The 14,780-nt window shown below is 42.0% G+C and overlaps 1 protein-coding gene across 1 annotated transcript in view; it reads right to left on the bottom strand.

The window, feature by feature from the left end:
• The window catches only part of SH3D19 (SH3 domain containing 19), a 129,906-nt gene that overhangs the window by 64,647 nt on the left and 50,479 nt on the right, over positions 1-14,780 (bottom strand). The window contains exon 2 of the mRNA XM_089670463.1: positions 12,655-12,694. Coding sequence (XP_089526589.1) covers positions 12,655-12,694 — 40 coding nt within the window. The remainder of the gene's footprint in view (positions 1-12,654; positions 12,695-14,780) is intronic.

Genomic DNA, 14,780 nt, shown 5'->3' with positions numbered 1-14,780 from the left:
TAATACTGCAGATAAGAAAGGCCTAATTTCCGCCCTGTTTAAATCTCTGCTGGATAGCTCCCTTGGTAATCAGCAGCTTCCTAGCAGGACAGGATGGGGCAAGGACATTGCTGTTTTAGATGGAGAGGTATGGCAGGCAGTATTGGAACAGGTTTTGCTTGTGTTTCTTTCACCATTGCAACTCCTGTCCAAACTTTTTGTCATACATAGGGCGTATAGAACACCACACAAACTACTACATCAATGGCACCGTAGATAGAGTCCAGACTGCCCCAGACACGGAGGATCTCCTGCGGATCTACTGCACATTCTTTGGAAATGTCCTAAATTGGTGTGCTATTGGCATTGAGTTATTGCTACCATTAATATGGCATTCCAGACAGTTTTACAACATAACCTGACATGTATACTGTAATTTTTGGATGAGGAACTATATACGCCTCAAGCCCGAACTTCAATCTCTAGATTATTACTCCTGGCCTGCAAATGTATTATATCGAAATGGCTTTCTCCTCTTCCCCCTACAATTGAGGACTGGCGTACACAGGTCAACATTACCTTGCTTAAAGAAAAGCATATACTGATGCAACAGGACATTCCTCACAAGTTAACAAATTGTGGGACCCATGGCTGCAGATTCCAGAACTTGCTCCCCTAACACTGATATCTATGCAGATTCTACAGTGCTAATCTTGCTGATGAGTAGGCACGTGTTAGGTTGGAATTGTTTATTATAGTGCGCATGCATGCAGGCTTGAGGTCAGAGCAAGCTCCGCACACTGCCGACAGAGCACAGCTAAAATTAGTGGCTGTAAAGCGGACACAGAGGCATTAAAGGGTCCCTGGACACTTGGAGAGGGAGATGCAGCACCGAGCCAGCCTAAGAAAAGGTCATACAAACAAGGCGATCACCAAAGAGCTGCACAACCCTCCTCTGGGCAGACCCAGGCTTATAATATGGTGCCAGGTAAGAGAGACTCGCGTGGCGACCAGCAACAGTCAAAGCCATGCTCTCTCCAGACATCCACCTGAACAGGAGTCGCAAAAAGGAGAGATCCTTTCTACTTCCAATCCTCAGGAGACATGGAAGCTGAGCCGCAGGGTGAGTCCTTCTCTGTACCTCCCTCTCCTGTGACCCCACAGATCTCCCAGGACCCGGTAGCCTCCACAGCATCCTCCATGGACAGAAACATGGCCGAACTGGCTGAAATTGCTTTCAGCCAACCCAGTCCTGCTCATGATTCACCTGTCCCGCAGCCAGCTCCCTACTAAGAAGATGCGTTGCTCTTTGCATGTTTCCACATTACTACAACAGGAACTCTCAAAAGCATGCTCCATCTTTACTACTGATCTTAAATGGGACACACAGAGCATTGGTGAACGCTTAGATACCATTGAATCCAAAGTGGATGGCACTGTTGCTAGAGTGAATCAGAATACTGGTGTGAATATAGAGCTCCAGAATAAATTGGAGGAGGCCTAAGCTAAAATTGAGGACCTGGAAAACAGGTCTTGCTGCTATAAGGTGCGCATTAGAGGCCTCCCAGAATCACACACAGTGCTGGAAAGGGTGATCCATTCTCTAATGAAAGATCTGATTCCGGATATCTTACCTCATCAATTGGAAGTGGACAAAATTCATTGAGCCTTGACTGGCCCCCCGGTCTGATGAACTGCCTCGCGATGTGATTAAACCACATTACTGAAGAATTAAGGAGAAAATGATGATGGCTGCAAGGAATCATCAAGACCTGTCCCTGTTTAGCACGTCCATCCAGCTGTTTGCGGATCTTGCCCCGTTCACGGTGCAAAAACATTAGAATTTCAAGCCACTTTTACAGCAGCTGCTGAATCAACAGATAAAATACAGATGGTCTTTCCCATTTAGGCTCACCTTTACCTACAGAGGCAATTCCCACTACTTTTCCTCCTTCCAGGACGGAGAAGGTCTCCTAGTAGATTTGGGCATTATCTATAGGGAACCGTCAGCCTCTCCATCTACCCAACGAGCGGATCGCGTTTATCTATATTTGAGACAAGCAGTGCTCTTCATCGACTAGAAGTTCACCACCAACCACCTGTTTTGTGGACTACCTGCCACAAGGTTGACATCTTCCTCCTTTCTTCACCAGAGCCTACTTGTCCATTGAGATCAGTGGCATAGACCACTTCTGGCTTTGCTAGTCCCAAAGCCCACCACAACTTGAACATGTTTTCTTACATCTCTTATGGTTACTTAATCATTATCTATTCCAGAGAGTTTTCTAATATTTGCAGAATCGGTTTACACTGTTTCCTCTTTACTCACAACTGAAGGTAGTTTTTGGTTATGTGGAGTCCAGGTGACAATTGGCTTGGCTTTGGTTGATTAAGTTTGATGGATGATCCTGCAGGAACCAATTATTTTTATTATTAGCCCTCTCTCCTGTCCCTTGTGATATATAAACTGTGGTGGATATGCATGCCACATCAGTGACCTTGCCTTGACCAAATGTTGGGGGCAACCTCACGAATACTACCCCGGGCTGGGACCAGGGACAGGGCTAAGACCCATTATAGATTGAACTGTTTGAATGATAATTTACCTAATGTACCAGGTTTTTGGCCATATACTTTTCTCTTAATCTTATTTACCCATCTTTCTAGCCCTGCCTACTCTTGATCCCACGCTCTGGCGTCTCCAAGATGTTCCAGCATACAGGGTTAGCCCGAGGCTCATGACTTTGGGTAGTGAAATTGCCAACTCCGTTTTCGGGTAAGTGTGCTATGCCTTACCATGATGTCTAGGGTATTTTCATCCAAGTATTGAATATAATACAATATAATGAATATAATACAAGTATTGCACATAATGTGCAAGGCTTCAACTCCCCCGCTAAGCGAACGTAGGCCTTTTATTACTTTAAAACACGCTGATATCTTAATGCTTCAGCAAAAACATTTTTCTAGGACTTCAGCACCTAGATTCCTTAGTGTCAGATATCCACAACATTGCCTGTCCTCTGGTCCAGATAAGAAGCAGGGGGTGGCTGTATGCTTCTCTAGAAATGCCCCTTTTACTCCTACCTCAATACTTAAAAATAAGGATGGCAGATACGTTATGGCAGTAGGGCATATTAATGAACACGAGGTCTCCTTTATATCTTACTATGTCCCTAATTCAGGGCAAGTGGAATTTTTTGGCAATATGCTGGAGGTCGTGCGGCCCAAAGCGAAGGGACAGGTGGTGTCTGGTGGTGACAGCAACATACAATTGGATCAGATCTTGGACAAATCTGACCCTAATAAAACAGTCCTTAAACATGTCCCTAAAAACAGCAAAATGGTGAGACGATAACCCTTCTACTAGAGATTATACCTATTTCTCAGATAGACCATATTTTCATATGCTTATCCTTCTTATCCTACGTGACTTCGGTCAAAATTCGAACTGTCCCCTGATCGTTCTCTCCTTAAATTGTCTCTATCAGATCTATGGACTAAACCTCACCCTTCCCCATGGCGGTTGAATGGGTCTTTGTTGAATGATCCATCAGTGTACAAGGAAATCGAGATGGAGTTGCGTACTTTTTTTGTGAAAATTTACTGCACGATACCCCTCCAGTTATTAACTGGGCAGCTCAGAAGGTTACTATTAGAAGTAAGCTTATACAGGTGGATTCCACGACCAAGCTGAGATTACAAAATGGGCACTTGATCCAGAACCCTGCACTGATCCTGTGGGAATTTCATACATTTTACTCTGCAGTATTTGCTAAACCTGACCAGTTCCCACCGGACAGGGCAGATCAATTTTTCCAAGATATTTCCTTGCCTAAACTGAAGCACGGTCATTCTAAGCTTATGGACAGGGCATTTTCTTAAGAAGAAATTAAATTAGCTATCAAGAACTTACACCGCTATAAAGCACCTGGCCCAGATGGCTTCCAAGGTCATTATTAAGGGAAATATCTAGATGTTTTGACACCTCATCTATGCTCCTTTTCAATGCAGTCCAGCAGGGCTCAGCTCTCCTGATGCAACGTATATACATGTTATACCAAAACGCGGGAAAGACCAGGGGAACTGTGCCAGTTACCACCCCATATCTTTAATAAACATGGACATTTAAATACTGTCTAAGATACTTGCTGCCAGACTGAACTCTTTCCTGGATCAACCCTGACCAAGAAGGATATCAACGTTATTTCGGCAATACACTCAGATTGGGATGGCCGGGGGCCCCGACAAAGTATGTTATTGTCACTGGACATACATAAGGCCTTCGAGTCCCTGTCTTTTTAATATCCTATTGCGATATGGGTTTGGACAATATTGCAGGTCCTATATAGCACACCTACTGCGTCCTTAACGGTGAAGGGATATGTTTCGGGCCCTCTTACCATCCACAGAGGAACTCACCAGGGATGACCTCTATCCCCACTACTCTTTGCACTGGCCTTAGAACCATTGGCCATCAAAATCCGCAATTGTGTATACATCAAGGGGATACCCTGCGGAGACAGAGCACAAATGTGCCCTTTTTATGGACGATCTTGTTGCTGTCGTCGCCTGTCACTACTCTTCCTAACCTTTATGCCATCCTTCAGCCCTTTTCTAAAATCTCTGGCCTCAAAATAAACCATGATAAATCACAAGCATTGAATATTTCCTTGTCCGATATAATTGTAGAAGTTCTAAAAACATCATATGGTTTTCATTGGAAGTCTGAGCCCTTCCCATACTTGGGGATCAATTTGACGCCTACTCTGCATACTCTTTATTCTCAAAATTATCTTTCACTATACAAACAACTTACTGCTGGATATGGCCAAGTGGCAGCTTCACCCTCAGTCATGGTTTGGCAGACTTCATTCACTGAAGATGAACATCCTCCCACGCCTATTATATTTATTTCGCTCTTTACCGGTAGCACTTGTTCGATCTGCTCTGTTGGATTTTAAATGAAAACTAATATTGTTTGTCTGGGGAGATAAGAAGCCTAGGGTGAATAAGATTGCTCTATTTACTCCAAAACAGAGAGGTGGACTGGGGGTTGCGGACTTTTTAAAATATTTTTATGCTGCTCAGTTAAATCAATTTCACTTTCATAAACCCCAACCACTGTGGATGGCAATAGAGTCCTACTCCTGTCTATCTAGGCCAGGGGTCTCCAAACTATGGCCCTCCAGGTGTTGAACTGCAAGTTCCATGAGGCCTTGCAAGACTCTTGACAACCAAAGGTAAGACTCCCAGAGGCAGAGCATGATGGGACTTGGAGAACTTCAACAGCTGGAGGGCCATAGTTTGGAGACCCCTGATCTTGGCCAATCTCTCACATTTTATTGCTTCCGGCGAAGGAGCCTCCTCCAGTTTTATGTCCCTCCCTTTCCTTTGCCCTGGAAATTTGGGATAGACTTTCCAAGTCCTATAAATTTAGGTCCCCTCACAGTCCACTGGCCCCAACACTTCGAAATAAAGAGTTCACCAGGTCTCACTCCCAATACTTTTGATTGCTGGACTAACAAGGGCCTTTTGCGTATAGTTGATTTTTGATCATAGAGGTATTCTGTTGAAAAAAACTTTAATAGAGAAGTACTGTATGCCAGAAACTGAATGTTATAGATATGCTCAGATAACGCATTTTTAAAAAACCTTGTCTCACAGATCCGATTTAGTGTCATCTATGGAGCCTTTAGGTCACAGAATTGATAAAATTCTGTGGCATCTATCTATATTATTTTAACTGATGCTACGGTTCAACTAGGCTACATGCAGAAATGGGAAACGGATCTCCAGGAAAGTTTTGAGCTGGACGAATGGCATTCATTAGCCCAAGGACCTCAAGGTCTATCATGAATACTTCCATTACAGAAGCCAATTATAAAGTGCTCCTTAGGTGGTACATGGTACCAGCTAGACTGGCCACATATGTCCTGGGTGTGTCACTCTTATGATTTAGAGGTTGTGGCCAGGAAGGTACAGCATACCACATATGGTGGAGATGTCCCAAAGTAAGGTGCTTTTGGATTAGAGTGTATAACTTAATATATACCCTCATCCAAATAAATCTGACCACGTTTTCCTGGATAATGATAAACCAGCAGTTGTCAGCAATCTTGAATGATAAAATGAAAGTCTTCGAAAAGGTGTGGGACTCATGTGTTAAATACTTAACAAATGACCCTCGGGTTTAGCCCGATTTGGAAAACCTGGAAAAGGATTGAGCTGGAGCATGGAGTCCCTTATGTCTCCTCTCCCCCACCACCTTTTTTCCTCTTTTCTTACTCCCTTTTACTAAGCACTCGTCTTTTCTTCATCCATAAACAGGCCCAGACTGGCCATAGGGCACACCGAGCATATGCCCGGTGGGCCGGGGTTGCCGGGCTTAAGATGACCGGGCCCCGCAAGGCGGAAGGTAAGTGGCGACCGTGGTCTGGACGGGGCTAATACAGACCGCGGCTGCTGATCACCTCCCGCTGTGGGGCTAACAGGAGGGCCGACAGGAGGAATGGCAGTGACGGCTCCTGAAGACAAGCAGGAAGCGCCGCTGACACAGGGACACCTCCTCGGCTGGCCGCTGCACTGAAGGGAGAACAGCAGCCTCCATTCTTCACCCGCAGTTGCCAGCATACTGTGAAAGGTCTGTAGCAGTGGTGGATGGGGCTGTCTCTTTGCTGGAGGAGGCTGTCTTTGCTGGAGGGGGCTGTCTTTTTGCCCAGTTGGGTCCAGCAAAGAAACATCCCAATCCAGCAAAGAGACAGCCCAGTCCAAGAAGAAACATCCCCATCCAGCAAAGAGACATACCGTTTATATGGGGATGTCTCTTTGCTGGACTGGGCTGTCTCTTTGCCCAGTTGGGTCCAGCAAAGAGACATCCCAATCCAGCAAAGAGACAGCCAAGTCCAAGAAGGGACATCCTCGTCTAGCAGAGAAACATCCCGTCTTTGCTATGTGGAGATGTCTCTGAATTGGGCCATCTCTTTTAATATACATGGGGCACTGTGATTAGATCTCTAGGGGCACTGTAATGTAAAGGGGCACTGTGATATAAAGGGGACTGCGCTGTAAAGGGGCACTGTAATAAATACAGTGGCCCTTAACAGTGCAGCCCCCTTTATATTAGAGTGCGGAGGACTGACTTCGTGAATATTCTGTCACCAATTGCCCCCGCGGACGCCCTTCCACCCCCCCCCCAAATTGGCTGCTCATTCTAAAATGCCCAGGCCTATTTTTTGTCCCAGTCCAGGCCTTTCCGTAAAGCTGTATTACAACAAACTAGATATTTGAATTGAGGGACAGCATAGGGAATAAAAATAATCAATGTTCAATGAGAGTAAAGTTCTGCTTTAATGAGGGGAGGGAAGGAAAGTCCTAATATGGGGTGACTTAAGATGAAACTTAACTGCATGTCTATTAATATTTGATATCAAGCTATAACTGTCATTTTCAAGCTGTATAACAGAAAAAGTCCAATAATGTATCACTCTGTTTTATCTCTAATCTAATCTTTGCACATAAAATTGTTTATATATCTGTAAATTTAAATAAAACAGTTTGGTTTTTGCGGCCTTTATAAAATTTTAAGAATGGTTGTTTTGGAATCTCTGTCTAAACACAGCCCAGTATAAATCAGCTGTATATCACGTCTGTTTATAATATGTTCATGAGAAAGTAAAACATTCAGCATTGGATGGGTCTCATTAAATGGCCCTAGGAAGGAATGTAATTGTAAATGTAAAACTGTCCTTTTACAGCCTAGAATGGTAGAGAAATGACATCTGGCCACAAAGAGCTAAAATGCCCTTAGTGTTTCTGAAGTGGTGATAGAGACTGGCGGGAACTCATCATATTGATGGGATGATGTAAATAAAACAAAATGATTAACTTCCTACTACAGACAGCACATTTAGGAATGCTTGTTGAAAAAATAAAAAATAGGGGTATTTTAGTACAGAACTACATCTATTAATAAAGGCTAGCAGTATAGGGTATAATTGCAGAAAAGCCAATCTGCGGAACTCGGTAAAACGGACACTTTGCTGGTTGTAGATTGCTCTAGAACTACAGTTGTGCTCAAAAGTTTGCAAACACAGGCACAAATCGTGAAATTTTGGCCTGGATATTGAAAATATGACTGATCATTCCATAAAATCTGTCTTTTATTTAAGGATAGCTATTATATGAAGCCATTTATTATCACATAGTTGTTTGGCTTCTTTTTAAATCATAATGTTTATAGAAATGGGCCCTCCTAACCATATTGTATTGAACTGTATTGTTGCTGTATTATCTCCCGTTATATTGTAAAGCGCTGAGCAAACTGTTGACGCTATATAAATCCTGTACAATAATAATAGAAATCCCCCAAATGGACCTGATCAAAAGTTTATATGCCCTGGAATTCTTGTCTGTATCAATCAATGTCAATGAGTTTGTTAGTTCACACGTGGATGCACTGAGCAAGCTAGATACAGAGCCATGGGGAGAAGAAAAGAATTGTCAAAAGATCTGCGTAACAAGGTAATGGACCTTTATAAAGATGGAAAAGGACATAAAAATATATCCAAAGCCTTGAATATGCCAGTCAGTACTGTTCAGGGATCTCTTGATACCAAGCCAAGGTCAGGTAGACCAAGAAAGATCGCAGCCACAGTTGCCAGAAGAATTGTTCGGGATGCAAAGAAAAACCCATAGGTAACTTCAGGAGAAATACAGGCTGCTCTGGAAAAAGACTATATGGTTGTTTCAATGAGCACAATATGATGATACTTGAACAAAAATGAGCTGCATGGTCGAGTTGCCAGAAAGAAGTCTTTACTGCGCCAATGCCACAAAAAAGCATGCTGAGGCGTGTCAAGGTGTTGTCAGGCATATTGGAACAGGGCTTTGGTGTAGTAATTGCAAGTTAAAAAGCCACAGATAAAACAAAATAGAATAAATATAGTGCAATACTATTTTGACTGTGCAATGCTGAAAATGACTGGCTGCCACTCTAATAAGGTTCACAACCCTCAAAGACTAGAGTTAACTGTATAAGTGCTGCCTAGTAAAACTGAATAACAAAATTAAATATAAACATAAATGCAGTGATGATTAGTCTAGATCCACCTGCTTCTTTATTCATACATGCAAAAACAATGGTGCAGTCTCTTAACTGTGTTGCGAACTATTCCTTTAAATAAGGTGCAAACATTCAGTGCTGTGCTCCCCGCCAGTGATCCCACTTACTCACTGACAGTTGTGGACATTTAGATATGTATAAGAGTCATAAACGCTTTGTGTAAATATCCTGGTGTCGCTGGGGCTTGTAGTCTTCCTCTGTAGCTGTATCTCAATTCAATAGCAATGTACACAGGTATAAGTATTTCTCACATGATACACATATGAAGGAAATAATAGAGGGAATCCACATAGGTAATTTAATTTATTACATATGACACTTAAAATTGGTTACACGCACTTTTAAAAGAAGAATAAGAGCAAAATCACCATACCAGAAGTGAAGCACCGCCATGCGGTCTACCAACTGGATTTGACGACAACCAATATTTCACAAAGAGTGCAGTGCTGTTGGTGAGTGAATGGGAACAGTTATTTAAAGGAATAGTGCACAACACAGTTAAGAGACTGCACCAGTGTTTTTGCATGAATGACTAATCATCACTGCGTTTATGTATATATTTATAATTTAATTTGTTATTATTCACTTTAACTAGGCAGCGCTTGCACAGTTAGTTCTAACTACTGAGACTTTAAGAACCTATCAAATAATTTTCGCCAATTCACAGATCAGGAAACTGGCTGTAATTATGACCAGTTCTAAGCTACTGTACATAGATACATAGGCTGCAAAAAAGACATCAATTGATCTAGTTCAGCGGTTCTCAACCTGGGGGTCGACCGACCATTTCACAGGGGTCGCCTAAGACCATCGGAAAACACATATTTCCGATGGTCTTAGGAACTGAGACACCGCTCCTCTATCCGTCTTCAGGCGGGTCTGCCCACATGCAGATACTCCCACATTTCCCTGGACCGTGATGTGTGGGCGGGATGACATGCCGCCCCTGTCACCTGGCCACACCCCCAGGGTCACTCAACAGCTCTGCCTCCTCACCGGCGATTGGCCGCCAGAACTGTAGCTCAGGAGAGGCACACAGGCGGCCAATCACCGGCGAGGAGGTGGAGCTTGGAGAAGAGGATCCGAGCTGCAGCGCGAAGATCAAAGAAGATTGAGTGAGGGAGCAGCCAGAGCGAGTGAAGAGGAGAGCGGCCAGAGAAGGAAGACAGCTGACCGGTAAGCACCTGTAAAGTGCAGATGGTGCTGCTGCAGCCAGGTATGCTGGCTGTAGATAGGAGAGGGAGCGAGCCCAGGCTGAAGCAGAGGTCAGCAAGGTAAGTATCATTGGTGTCAGTGGGAGGAATAGTGCCCCATCATTGGTGTCACTAATACCAATGATGGGGCACTATTCCTCTCACTGACACCAACGATGGGGCACTATTTCCACCCAACTGACACCAACGATGGGGCACTATTGGGGGGGGGAGAGAGAGAGAGGGGGGGGAGAGAGAGAGAGAGGGGGGGGAGAGAGAGAGAGAGGGGGGGGGGAGAGAGAGAGGGAGAGAGAGAGGGAGAGAGACTACTTCCCACATCAAGTTTGCCTCACTTTTGGTTGCCAGTGCGCAACAGTGGGTGGATTTGAAAACCATTATCGGACTGAATAGTGGCTACAGGTCCTCCTACTGATGAGCAATGTCAGTCAACAACCAGATTGACTTGATGGGAATGTAATCTCTTAATTCCCCATCAGGCTCGCTCTGCATACCCAGTGACCTAAGTCATTTCCCACTACATCTCCTACTACTAAACTACTACTAAAGTAATTCTTTGCTATAAGCAAATTGTGTAAAAAAAAAATACTGATCACTTCCCCAAAGTAGTACAATGTTACTATGGTAACATTATACTATTTTGGTCATAGTGAAATATAAAAAAAAATCTTGAGAAAAAAAATGTAATAAAAAATTAAAACTAATAAAAAAAAAAGAATTACATTTTTTTTTTTCGTACTGTCACCAGTCAGTGTCCCTGATCACCACCATGCCAGTTATATGATGATGCTGTACTGCACTGGTGTTAGTTTGTAGAAAAAAAAAAAAGTGAAAATTATTTTTTTAATTTTCCGAAAAATTATGACAAAAAAATTACAACTTCAAAAAACTTGCCATGCCTCTTATGAAATATGTTGGACTGTCTACTTTGCAAAGGTGATCATTTGGGGGATATCTGTACTGTTCTGACATTCTTGGACCTCTATAAATTAGATTGGCTTCAGGATTGATCAATATTCAGATATACCATAGTTTGTGAACTCTATAACTTTCCTACAAACTAAATAATACATCCTAATTTGGGTTATTTTCACCAAGGACATGTAGTAGAATACATCTTGGCCTAAATTTATTAAGAACAATTATTTATTTGCGGTTATAAATAACAGAAATAAAGAAAAACGTTGTGTGAAGAAAATGATAAAATTTTAGTTTGGGTACAGTGTTGTATGACCGCGCAATTGTCATTCAAAGTGTGAAAACGCAGAAACCTGAAACATGGCCTGGGCAGGAAGGTGGTAAAAGAGCCCAGTATGGAAGCGGTTAAGGACTGCTCCCCATTAAGGATTGGCACCTTTGGGGAGCGGGAATCCGAATTTGACAGGTACCTGCTCCCACTTCCGGTCCGATCGCCTAGGCGATCGGAAACCGAAGGTGTCCTCCCTCCCTCCCTGTAGTCTTTTGGGACACGTGACAGGTCCCAGAAGACTACAAGACCATTCACGAAGCACAGCGCTACTTGCGCATGCGCAGTGGGTACCCGGCTGTAAAGCTGCAAGTTATCACAGCCGGGTGCCCACACTGAAGATGCCGGCCTCCGGGAATCCAGGACGACCGGTGAAACGGGCTGCAGGGGACACACCACGGAACCGAGGGACAGGTAAGTGGCTGTTTTTTAAAAGTCAGCAGCTACAGTTTTTGTAGCTGCTGACTTATTTTTTGATAGGTTGAGTGGAACTCCGCTTTAAGATTCATCTTCTTCACCATTCTCTAAACATGGTATGTCCTAACTATAGACTGACCTCATGCTGATTAGATAAGAAACCCCAGATAAAACTGTGGGAGAAGGTTAGAACTCTGTCACTGGGGGAGAATTTCCTTCACTACCTGCCCCTGTGACACCTAATGTGTCAGGGTATACCAGGGTGTCATGTGTAATCCTTACAGTAGTGAATGGAATTCAGCTTTAATTACTTATCTTGTATAGCTGTGCTGCTTTAATAAATAAACCAACCATTCAAAATATTCAGATTTCTGATATTAGGTTTGTTTGGGTAGTGGAACCTCTCCATAAATGATTTCTGAATTTCTGTACTGTGGGGTATGATGCATATTTCCAGCAGCTCTACTATTGTAATAACATGTCTATCTGTACTTATATTGAGTGGTAATACAACCACAATAAAACACTTTGTCTAACGAAATAAAAAAAAAACCTTTTAGCTGGAGTTGGCCCTTTAAAGCCAATAAAATACTTCTGTGAAAAATTAGTCATGCAATCCTCCATTATTTCTGGCAAAAAAAAAAGTAAAAAAGAAAATCCCCTCAAAAGTAACTTACCCAGGAAATCTGTGCTCTGGTTTATTTCTTTCTGGGCGTTCTGTACAAAGAGAGAGGAAAAAAGCTACTAAGAATTTGTTTTATGGATATGTTACATGAGCACAAATAACAGTAACTGGGAACGGCAAATTCATTTTTCACTTCCGTTCTCCATTTTCATTTCATCTTATGGTTGTGAAAAAAAAACAACAGAACTGAACTTTACATGCATATACATACATACATACACACACCACAATTCTGCATCACCATTTCACAGTGGAAAAAGTCAATACTCAGATATAGACAGCTTAAGACATGATTGTTTTTCTTGCTTTGGTACCCTATGTTCTTCAATGTAATTATCCCAAGTGAAAGGAAATTATGTACAATCACATAAAAAATATTTCTGCAGCAAATAACTGTTGAAACTCCACAATCGTCAGGATTTTAGAATGACCAATATTTTGTGAGAATAAAAGGGTACAGAAAGCTAGCTCTGGCCAGAGTAAAACAACTGAAACCTTTCAATCTACTGTGGACATGACCTATAATTTTTACTTCTTCCATTTACACAACATTCTAAAAACACTTTGAAAGTGCAGAATAGGTTTTATTGTTATACTGTATAATATATAAAGCCCAACTGAACCCTCTTAAAGCCATATACAGAAATGAATATGCTTTTTTATCAGCCATGTGCTGCAGTAAGGGTTAAAAACCCTGCCACCAAATATAACTTTTGAAACAAGGCTCTCATACATTGTGTTTTCTAGGCTCCTATCACCATTGCTGTCCCTCCCTAAGCATTGATTAGGCAGTTTTTAGAGGGGCACGTCAGACTGCTTTGCTGATTTTGAGTGTGAGATTCTCTGATATCATGCAAGCACAGGATTTTACTAACTCCTGTTGCAGCACTTAGATTTAAAAAAGTAAAGTAAAGAGGTCTGTCTGTATATGCAATCTGGATGTATTACAAATAATAAATACATTTTAATTGGGCTTCAATGAAATAAAAATTGGTCCTGGTCAATACTTAGTAGATCAAACTCTGGATGAAATTAAAGCTGTAAGTCTTTTGGGTTAAGTTACAACCACCTTTACCTGCCTAAGTCCAGCAAATGTTCAATCTTTTTGGAAAAACTGCTGTGTGAATTTGCATGGAAACAACTGTTGAACAATTTGCCAAATCTTGGCACAGATTTTCAAGATATGGGCTATGACTGGGCCACTCTAAAACAAAGACTTGTGTGTTTATTCTTTGCCTAAAGTCACTGCTATGCATATTTGGCTGTCGGTTTATGGTCACCCCCCTACTGGAAGTTGAACCTCTATCCCAACTTAGGTCTCTTGCACAATAAAACAGATGCTCCTTTTCGATTATTCTGTATTCAACTTCATCTTTTGTTTCTTGCTTAAACTGGACCAGTCCTTATTTTAACCATGTGAATGGTTTTTCAGGGCGATTGGCAGTTTTGTTTTTTTGCATCATGTAGATTTGTGGAGCACTTGGATTGTGGTCCCCTGGACAGCTTCTCCCATTTCCTCAAATTAGGCAGCACCTTTAGATGTACCTTCGCCCACTTGGCTGATTCACTGACTAATACCCCAAACTCAGTCACTGGATTTTGGAGTTATTATTATCATGTCCGATTTGTTTGGTTTTTTTTTTTTTTAAATAGTGGATTTAAAATGGTGCTATGGAGGATGTTCAAAGTGTGGGAATTTTTTGTTTTGTTTATTAACACAACCCTTCTTATAATTCTCAAAAACGTACTGTCACTTCTTTAGATTTCTTTATGAATAAGGGTCTTCCAGAAACAGATTGTGTGACACTATCTGCACAGAAGTGGGCTCCATTCAGCTACTTGTGTAACATCTGAAAGTAATTGACTGCATAAAAGACTTTAGAGGTTTCACAACGAAGGAAAGAAATTGGAACTATGTAAATTGTTTTGATATACAGTTGTGCTCAAAAGTTTATATACCCTGGCAGAAATTGTGAAATTTTGGCATTGATATTGCAAATATGACTGATCATGCCAAAAAAATGCTCTTTTATTGAAGGATGATGATCATATGAAGCCATTTATTATCAAATAGTTGTTTGGCTCCTTTTTAAATCATAATGATAACAGAAATCACCC

This window comes from Staurois parvus, unplaced genomic scaffold (assembly GCF_062004578.1).
Source record: "Staurois parvus isolate SC_StPar_1 unplaced genomic scaffold, SC_StPar_1.0 ptg000090l, whole genome shotgun sequence".
NCBI classification, from domain to species: domain Eukaryota; kingdom Metazoa; phylum Chordata; class Amphibia; order Anura; family Ranidae; genus Staurois; species Staurois parvus.
The sequence above is the reverse complement of the archived record's forward strand: the minus strand, read 5'-3'. Positions and strand labels throughout refer to the sequence as shown.